Source organism: Mustela erminea, chromosome 4 (assembly GCF_009829155.1).
Source record: "Mustela erminea isolate mMusErm1 chromosome 4, mMusErm1.Pri, whole genome shotgun sequence".
In the NCBI taxonomy this organism is placed as follows: Eukaryota; Metazoa; Chordata; class Mammalia; order Carnivora; family Mustelidae; genus Mustela; species Mustela erminea.
The window spans coordinates 5,753,102-5,763,574 of NC_045617.1; the positions used below are offsets into that span (position 1 = coordinate 5,753,102).

A 10,473-nucleotide genomic window follows, 5' to 3' on the forward strand; every position below is an offset into this window, starting at 1 on the left:
CAGCATAATAGAGGCCATATGTATGACAAACCCACAGCTAACATATTCAATGGTGAAGAGCTGAAAGCCTTTCCTTGAAGACCACAAAGATGCCCACTTTATTTTTACCATTTTTATTCAAAATAGTTTTGGAAGTCCTAGCCAGAGCAATTAGGCAAGAAAAAGAAATAAAAAGACATCTGAATTGATAAGAAAAAAGAAACTGCAGATGATACTATATATAGAAAACCACAAAAGCGCCACCAAAAAATTATTAGAACTAATAAATGAACTCAATAAATCTCAAGGTACAAAATTAACAGAAATTGGTCATGTTTTTATATGCTAATAATGAGCCATCAAAAACAAATTAACAGTTCCACCTACAGTTGCATTAAAAAGAATAAAATACCTAGGAATAAATTTAACCAAAAGATGAAAGACTTGTTCTCTGAAAACTGTAAGGCACTGGGGTGCCTGGGTGGCTTGGTTGGTTAAGCCTTTGTCTCAAGTCATGATCCCAGTGGGGTCCTGGGATTAAGCCCTATGTGGGGCTCCTTGCTCAGTAGGGAGACTGCTTCTCTCTCTGCTCCTCCCTCCTGCTCTGCTCTCTCTTGCTATGGGTCTTTTTCTCAAATAGATAAAATCTGAAAAAATAAAACCAAAAACCAACATATAAGACGTTGATGAAAAAAAATTGATGACACAAATAAATGAAATGACATATCATGCTCATAAATTGGAAGAATACTGTTAAAATGCCCACACTACCCAAAACAATCTATGAGATTCAGTGCCATCCGCAATAAAATACGGTGGTATTTTTCATAAAATTAGAACAAAGAATCCAAAAATTTGTATGAAACGACAACACAGCTCAAATAGCCAAAGCGATCTTGAGAAAGAAGAATAAAGCAGGAGGCATCATGCTCGCTGATTTCAAACAATACTACAAAGCTGTAGTAATCAAAACAGTATGCTACTGGCACAAAAATACACATGTAGATCAATGGAATAGAATGTGTCTAGAAATAGACACATACGCACATATGGCCAAATAATCTATGAGAAAGAAGGCAAGGATGATACAATGGAGAAAATACAGTATTTTCTATAAATGGTGCTGGGAAAACTGGACTAGTATGCAAAAAAGTGAAACTGGACCATTGTCTTATGCCATGTACAAAAACAAATTAAAAATAGATTAAAGACTTGAATGTAAGACTTAAAATAATAAAATCACTAGAAGAAAGCACAGGAATAAGCTCTTTGACATAGGTCTTAGCAATATTTTTTGGACCACTCTTCTCAGGTATGGGCAACAAAAGCTGAAATAAGCAAATGCAACTGCATTAAACTAAAAAGCTTTTATGCAGGGGCACCTGGGTGGCTCAGTGGGTTGAGCCACTGCCTTCGGGTCAGGTCATGATCTCAGGGTCCTGGGATCGAGTCCCGCATCGGGCTCTCTGCTCAGCAGGGAGCCTTCTTCCTCCTCTCTCTTTCTGCCTGCCTCTCTGCTACTTGTGATCTCTCTCTGTCAAATAAATAAATAAAATCTTAAAAAAAAAAAAAGACTTAAAAAGCTTTTATGCAGCAAACAAAACCAAGAACAAAATGAAAAGGCAACCCATGACTAGTAGAAAATATCTATAAAACATATGTGATATAAAGAGGGTTAGTAGCCAAAATATACAAAGAACTTATACACCTTAAGAGCAACAACAATAATCACAAAAACCCAACTAAAAAATGGGTAGAGGACGTGAATGGATATATTTCCAAAGAAAACATACAGATAGCCAAAAGGAACATGAAGAGATGTTCAATGTTCTGTGCTCAGTGTATTAATCATCAGGGAAATGCAAGTTAAAACCAGAATAAAGTAATCACTTCCCACCTGTCAGATCAGTTATCAAAAAGACAAAAAGTGCTGGGGAAGATATGGAGAAAAGGAAGCCCTCATAAACTGTTGGTGGGAAAGTAAGTTCGTACAGCCACTGTGGAAAACAGCATGGGGATTTTTAAAAAACTTAGAACTACCATGTGATCCAGCAATTCCACTTCTAGGTATTTATCCAAAGAAAATGAAAAATAATTTCAAGAGATATATATACCTGTATGTTCATTGTAGTGTTATTTACAATAGCAATAGCCATCAGATGGAAACAACCTGTGTCTGTCAATAGATGAATAGATAAAAGAGATTTGAGAGAGATATATAATTGGAATATTACTCAGCTATGAAAGATAATGAAATCTTGCCATTTGCAACAAGGATGGACCCACAAGGTATTATACTAAGTGAAATAATTTATAACAACAGATATTGCATAATTTGACTTACATACTGAATCAAAACAAAACAAATGAAAGAGCAAAACAGAAAGAGACTCCTAGTTATAGGAAACAAACTACTGGTTACCAGAGGGATGAACTCTCTCCCTCTCTCCCTCTGCCTAACCCTCTCTCCCCTTTCGCCCCAGGCCTCTTATCACACTCCCTCAAAAAAAAAAAAAGAGGATGGGTAGGAAATTGAGAGTGGGAAACTATATTTGGAACATATACATTTAATAAATGGCTTATAAGCCAAATGAAGTTATAAGGAAAACACCCAAAGGTCTTGAAAAGACACCTCACAGAAGAGGATAATCAAATGACCAATAAATATATTTTTAAAAGTTTTAAGCTTCATTAGTCATAACGAAAATTAGGATTAAATTCACAATGAGATAATATTATACACCCACTAGGAAACCTAAAATGCAAAATAAAGAGAACAACTAGAAGATAGAGTAAACAATATTGTCATGTAGAACTAGCAAGAGTTTAAATCTGAAAAATAAATTTGGAAAATGATTTTGACATAGTTTCTGAAGCAAACATATATATACCACCGGGCTCGGAAATTCCCAGGAGTATATTCTGGGACATTTATACATATTTTCTCCAAAAAAATGTATTAGATTTTTCCTAGTAACACTATTTGTTACATTCCTAACCTAGAGGTCACACAAAAACTCATTAGTGGAAGAACAGATACATAATGTTCTATAGACACCCAAAAGTATTAAACAGGAATGAGTATGGAGGGTCTGTAATCATATGCAATAATGTGGGTGAGTCACACAAATTTAATGGCCAGACACAATACAATTACGGATTTTAGGATTCCATGGATGCAAATCTGTTGTCAGAAGATTGAACTTGGGGGTATATTGGGCAGTGATTGGAAAAGGGCTGAGGGAGTTCTGTGTTAATATATGTTTCACGATCTGGGTGTTGGACCAGTGTCATTGGTTTGATATTCAAATGATACATTTATGTTGGCATATGATGGGTCAACTAAAGTCTAAAAAACATGTGAGCAATAGTGGACTGGTCCCAGTCAGAAATACCTAGAAATCTAAGTTACATTCCTTGTTCTACCATTTAGTAAGTGTCCTGAAACCACCATAACAAAAAAATTAAGTTGTCTGAGATTTATATGCTAAGTGGGGAAAAAAAAAATCTGCCTTTTCTCCTCATAACACGGGCTGGAAATTCAGATGGAATAAAAATGACTATATATATCAAAACATATAAAAAGCTACTATAGAGGCACCTGGGTGGCTCAGTGAGTTAAAGCCTCTGCCTTTGGCTCAGGTCATGATCCCAGGGTCCTGGGATCAAGCCCCACATCGGGCTCTCTGCTCAGTGGGAAGCCTGCTTCCCTCCCACCTCCTACCTGCCTCCCTGCCTACTTGTGATCTCTGTCAAATAAATAAATAAAATCTTAAAAAAAAAAAAATTCTCTCTCCTTAAAAAAAAAAAAAAGCTACTATATTTAATATACGTATACCATTTCCAGGTCATTCACATTAAATAGGAAGATATTTTATATAATTTAGTTTAACTATATGTAAAGGGTCGCGTAAGAACCCTCTGGTCATCTGGGGAAAAAACAAACAAACAAACAAACAAACAAAAAAACAACCAAACTATCTATCCCACTTCCCAAACAAAAATGAATCAGGAAACAGCAAAGCTTTAAAATAGAACATTAAAATTTTAAGAGGGATTTTGGGGGAAAAAAACTAAAATTTTTAGATAGGAGAAAGCTTTTCTAAACCTTACTACTTTAACATTTTATAATGAACATACATAACTTATATAATAAGGTAGTTAAAATATGGCATAAAACATTTGTAAATTATTCTAATTCCTATATTTTATATTTATAAAATGCCATGAGCATTTTCTTAAAGCTGCTAATTCAAAGATAATTGTCCATTATAGATTAAAAGGTGGTCATTCATTAATCTATTTGACAAAACAAACAAACAAACAAACAAACAACAACAACAACAAAACCCAGCACCTCTTATGTGCCGGGAACTTAGGGATAGAGATGCAGCAGTGAGTAAAATAGCAATAATTCCCTGCCCTCAAGGATCTTACTCTGTAGCGGAAGAAGACCTAGGATAAACGAAATCAACATTCGCGGGTGGTCAGTATTTACGGAAAAACACAAGATGTACAGAAGATGAGTGCTGGAGCAGGGATGGAAGAGATTAGTAAGAGGCTGAAATTTTAAATAGTCACGGAAGCCGTCAATGCAACGTTAATTTTTGACAAAAAACCGCAGGACCAGGAGATGGTGGTATGTAAGGGGGAAATGCATTTGCACTAGAGGTTACAGAAAGGGCAAAGGCACTGAGCCAGCTGGGCAACTTGCGTATTCAAGGACAGCAAGGAAAGCACTGTGGATGGAACAGAATGAGTGAGGAAGAAAACACTGAACTACCACTTAGGACCTTACAGGGGTGAGAATTTTAGTTTTCTCTGAGATGAAGAGCCATTGAAGGGTTTGTGATAAGGAATGCCTTAATCTGGCTGAGTTTTAAAGGCATCTCCTGAGCTCCTTAATTAGGGGAGAGGGGTTAAAAAACAAACAAACAAACAAAAAACCCAGTCTAAAGACAAGTGACTATGATAGCAACAAGAAAGAGGGCGCCCATGAAACAGGAAGAAAGGGTAGATTTGCTTACCTCCATTCATCAGATACTTAGTACACTGTTAGGTGCTGCTTAGGATGAAAAAATTAGTTAGTCGTGTGTTCTCCCCTCACAGGGAAGTTACAGGAGGTAAAACACGAGTCAAACTATCACAAAAAGTAGAAAACAATGAGCAAAGGATAACTTTCCATCTGGGTTGGCAAAGAGGGAGAATTAGGGCAGTTGTCTGAAGCAGTGGGTGTTTGAGCTAGCCACAAAACCTGAGCTCCTTCATAGCATGGGTTCTACCGCTTCCTGATTTCTAAACTCCCAGCACGTAAAACAGTGCTTGGCACAGTCAGTGATCAGTAGATACTTGTGCATGAAGTCTGAATGAACGAGGGTGCGCAGTTGTAGGGGGAGGGCATTCAAGCAAAGGGAACAATATAAGTGAATCACAACAATGAAGAGTTACAGCTTTAATCTGGCAGAAGGAAATGAGCATAGGGGGAGATGAAATTAAAACCTTAGCATGGGATTCCATCACAGAAGACCCTGCTGTCCTGTGGAGGTACCAGTGATGAGAAGGGAACTTTGTACTGGAAAGATGAATGTAGTAATACTGATAGATGACACTAACGACCAATGATGGAAGGAAGCTAGAGACCAGTTTGGATGGTATTGTAAAAATCTGGACAGGTGACAAGGATCTCAGTCAGCTTATTATCACTTGGTCCCCTCATCATTAGTACTTCCACTATACTGAGCAAACATCTGTAAGCCTTACCACAGATGTGTATTTACACGAACTATAATTATTTTACTCATCTGTTTCCTTCTCATCAGCAATATAGCATGCTTAGCACTGGTGGTGGACATTTCTAATTATCCCCCAATTTCCCTTTTTCTGTTTATTACACTGATAAAATGCCTCAAGTTTTTAGCTGGACATGAGCTACCAGCCAGAGACTCCATTTTCCAGTCTCTCCTACAACTAGATGCAGTCATAAGAGCAAGTTTTGGCAATGGATTTGAACTTGAGTGACAAGTGCAAATTTTAGGACACGCATTCCTAACGAAGCCGCTGGTCCTCCATTTCTTCCTGCCTCTTCTTGTAGACTGATCCTGACCCGCTTTTCTCTCCCCATGCCCGAAGTAGGTGTTAGAGATTATGCCCTTTTGCACGTATAAAATTTTCATAGCCCCTTTCCTGATGAAACAGATATGGGGGCCTGAGAGTTGTGTCAAGGGTCAATTTTTCTTAAGTTTTTATAAAAAGGGAAAATATAGGCTAATGACCACATTCTGGCCACTGGGATGTGAATGGAAGTGGGGTATAGTGTTTGGGTCTTTCCTCTAAAAGGAAGCTCTCTGCTTTTTCTTTCCTTCTTTCTGGGGGTGGTTATTTGACCCAGGTGGTGGTAAGACCACCTTGACCCATGGCATCATCCTACAGGATATAAAGCAAGAATACACAAGTAGTGCTCAACAAACTTTTACTTATATGTAACAGAAACAACTTCCTTCTTAGTTAAACTATGGTTATTTGGACTCTGTTAAAGCATCCAAATTGGTATCTTAGTGCATAATTTATAAATATTGACCATTACCACTATGTGTTGAATGAATGTATGATTGGTAAGTATAAACATCTCTCTATAAGTAAAGTAGTATTAAATAATTATTTCTTCCATTCCCTTAAGCTTTGAACATAAAACACCTATAGTTTATAGAAAAGGAAAGCTACAGTACAAAGCTTCGGTTGAAGTCAACTTCTGTATCATCATAACTCTGGGTCTGAATCTTAACTTGCTTTATGATAAAGTGTATTAGCACGGAAAGCACCTACTGTCAGTTGAGATTAAACCAATGAAACACCGAGCTACTGGTTTCTGGTTATAGGTTCTAACATACCATGAAACAAGGCCTTTAAAAGGAAACTGGACTATGAAATCTTCAAATTCTGTATGTCCTATCAGTCTTCTTAGGCAAATATAACAATATGAATTTGATTATTAGTCTCTGATTTCAGTAACTTTCTCCTTGCTTGTTTTCATACAGAATGCAACAATTTCAAGGAAGTGAAGGAAGAGAAATATCTGATAGTGAGTCTTAAAAACTGGCCATTTATGTTTATTCTTACTTTAGAAATTTTTTATTCCTATACACAGATTATGACTGTTTAAATAGGGATCTGTTTGTACAGCCCATCTGATCAAATCTGTTTACGATCAAGTGTATTTACTTATGTTACTAAAGCATTCTCAAACACCCAGAGTGCCCACAGAACTCTTTAGGGTTTAGCTGTGTTTGTCTTTTGTGCAAGAGCACTGGGTGGTGACTTGCTTAATTAGCAAGTGTTTGAAAGGTAACTGAAGGTGAGCCCCAACACTGGAAAAATGACTTAGGTGTCAGCTTTGGGACAGAGGTTGTAATTTAGTAAAGCAGGAGACTGGCACATTGTTTTCTGAATAGAAATAAACCTTAAGAAAGAAACAGAGCTACTCTGACTTTTTAATGCCAAAAGGTTTATGCTGCTGAAGACAGAAATGATGAAATGTAAATATTGAATATGAAAAGGAAATGTTTTATTTCCTACACCACTGAAGCCCTTTTGTATAAACATTATTGTATGGTCATTCTCCTCGGAGGACGAAGGACAGGGACTTTGATTTGCTGATCCCAAATCTTCACAACTGTGCCTATGGCTAGCAAGTTCTTGGTTCTTGGGTTAGCTAACCAAAAAAAAAAGGGAGGGGGGCACCCGGGTGGCTCAGTTGGTTAAGCGGCTGCCTTCGGCTCGGGTAGTGATTCTAGGGTTCCTGGGATTGAGTCCCGCATCAGGCTCCCTGCTCAGTGGAGAGCCTGCTGCTCTCTCTCTCCCCCTCTCCCTGCCGCTCTGCTTACTTGTGCTCTCTCTCTAGCTCTCTGTCAAATAAACAAATAAAATATTTAAAAAAAAGAGAGAGAGAGAGAGAGAGAGAGAGAGTGGGAGAGGGATAAGGGGTTGCTGATTGAATGAATGAATGAGCGGATAATGCTTTCATCTATAAATTGTAATTTCCCACTAAATGAAGTGAAAGACACATCTGTTTTGAGGGTTTTCCTGGAAATACAGCTATTACATTAAGAGACTTTCCCTAAAAATACAAATATAAGGAGATATTTAACTCAAATAAGTTGTTTATAAAGAAGGCTGCTTCACAATGGTTTTTGTTATTTTAGTTTTGTAAGCATATTTACTTCATTTGGTAATAGTAGAATACTTGATTTTCCAGGAACTATGACTTTAGGTATAAGACTATGTTAGAAAACAAACATGGTTATAAACATAAATTTAGTAAAGAGAGAATCTGACAAATTTTCTACATGTCTGTGAACAAATATAACACTGAAAACATGACCAAGATTATAATAAGAAATACTGTGTGGAAGAAAAAACAAATAATTAGCTTGAATGGTTGTAGTATTTTATATTGCTGATAAGTGAGTCATCTTGACCCCCATGACCACCGATTTATGTGAAAACCATGCAAAAGGACTGCAACCACAACAAGCCAGAGTTTTAGTCTATTTCCACAAATTTTCACTATTGTAAGCCAACTGACACACATTCCAATAATTCAAATATCATGTTGTGTAGCACTATGGCAATCTGACCTAGGGATCTAGAAGTTATCTGTTTCATTCATGTAGGTGAAGGATGGGGCTTATATTAGACTTGCAACACTTACGTAAAAGAAATAATGTGATACTGGAAAGCAACACTATTCATTTAACATAACGAGCTACTACTATACAATAAGTCAGATGCTCCCAGAGTGTAAATTGTACAAATTTGAAAGCTGCATTTATTATTAATATCTCATTCCCAGACAGGGGCTGGCTTAGTCAGTCAGAGGTAAAACCTGGTTTAGCATACCAAATTTAAAACTGTTTAACAAATAGTAAAGTTTTTATTTTAAACCTATCATGGCATGTAGCTAAATCACTTGTGTGCATTTTAAACCTTCCCCCCACAATAGTATTGAGAATATTTTAATTTTACTACTGCAAATAACAGAAATGAAATACAAATTATAGTAATAGAAGTACCTGAACTGAATCTTCAACTTTTTTAAAAAAATTATCATTTAAAAGTCCTGGAAATAGACTTCATATGAAATTGTCTAGCTCTAACAGGCTGATGTGATATTGTAAGAAAAAGGGTTGTTAAGAGTAAATGCAGGGATAGTCTAAAATTTCTTAGGTTGAATTGATGAGATTTTTTTTATTGTAGGTGATTTAATCAGTTCATGCTTCCAGGTGTGCATCAGCACACGTCAAATTCTGCAAGAGTTTATGATTTCTAAGAACTTGCCTTCTAGAAGGCCCTTTGTTGGGGGGGGGGTGCTCCACTAGGAATCGATAAGAGGCTCTTTTGTATTTTCGCGTCGATAGTTTAAGAGTAATTGGGGTGGTCTGGAAATCAGGGGTTATTGGGAAGGTGCTTACGGATGGGATCGACCCTTCCTACAACCTAGCGGGACCTCCGCTCTGGGCTGGGCACCGTCTGCGGGGGAATTGCCATTTTTGCCAAAGACCACCCAGCACACAGATTCGGAATCCACCACAGGACCGGCCAGCATCTATCGCCTGGCGTCCCCGGACTCGGAGCGAGGGCATTCAAGGCAGGAAGATCACTTACGACCGAGTTTTTCATCATGGCTTTGACTGTGAAGCCCTCAGAAACCAGGGAGTGAGGCTGGTGCACGGGCAGCGGCTGCGGCGCCAGCAGCTTGGTCCTCTTCGGCATCTTGTCTGGGCATTTGTTTAAGCTCAGGGTCTCTTTTTCTGCCACCATCTTCCTAAGAAATGTCTTGTTCTCATAAAACGTGTAGTACGAGAGTCAGTGGGTTTTACGGATGTGAGGAGGAGTTCGGGAAAAAGTGTAAAAAGGCGCGTTACTGGTAGAAATTCAAGCCCTCGCAGTGCCCAGGTTGATCCAGATGTTTGGCAGCGCCGAGGTGCCGGGAGTCGAGGGCGGGGAGGGGCGGGAAGAGGGAAGGACCGCGGCGAGAGCGGCAGCAAGCTTCCAAAGGTGAGCCTCCTGGTTGCTAGGCGACGCGTCAACACGGCGGCCCAGTGGCCCCGTCCCCCCGTGACGTACGTTTCCTGGGCCTGAATCCGGAACGGCGGCGGAAGGCGGCCTGCGGAAGGCGGGCGGCGAGCGGGGGGCGGCGGCCGGCGGGCGGGGTGACGAGAAACTACGCGGCAAAACTACGACTCCCAGAAGGCCGCTGGCGGCGCGTCGTCCGCGCGTGCGCATGCCGACAGCCGGCCTCCGGGGAGGCGAGCGCTGGAAGATTTAACCCCGGAGCCACTCTGGTGGGCGGCACGTGCGGGTGCGGTTCCCGCGTAGGTCACTCCATGCCCGGCAGCCTCCACCTGCGCAGTGACCATGATAGGTACGTGAGTGCCTGCCAGGTACAGCGTCTCTGCGCCGCCCCGCCGGGCCTCGGCGGACAGGGACCCCCAGGGT

General features: G+C 39.5%; 1 protein-coding gene across 8 annotated transcripts in view; it reads right to left on the reverse strand.

Annotated features, from left to right (window-relative positions):
* The window catches only part of PACRG (parkin coregulated), a 512,994-nt gene extending 502,882 nt beyond the window's left edge, over positions 1-10,112 (reverse strand). For 2 of the 8 annotated variants that reach the window (XM_032337981.1, XM_032337980.1), the window contains exon 1: positions 9,640-10,106. In XM_032337981.1, the coding sequence (XP_032193872.1) occupies positions 9,640-9,795 (156 nt within the window). In that variant the 5' untranslated portion in view covers positions 9,796-10,106. Of the gene's footprint in view, positions 1-9,639 lie in introns of all 8 variants that reach the window. The other 6 variants (XM_032337979.1, XM_032337975.1, XM_032337977.1 and 3 more) reach the window with 4 other exon arrangements.
* Positions 10,113-10,473: the final 361 nt, after the last annotated feature.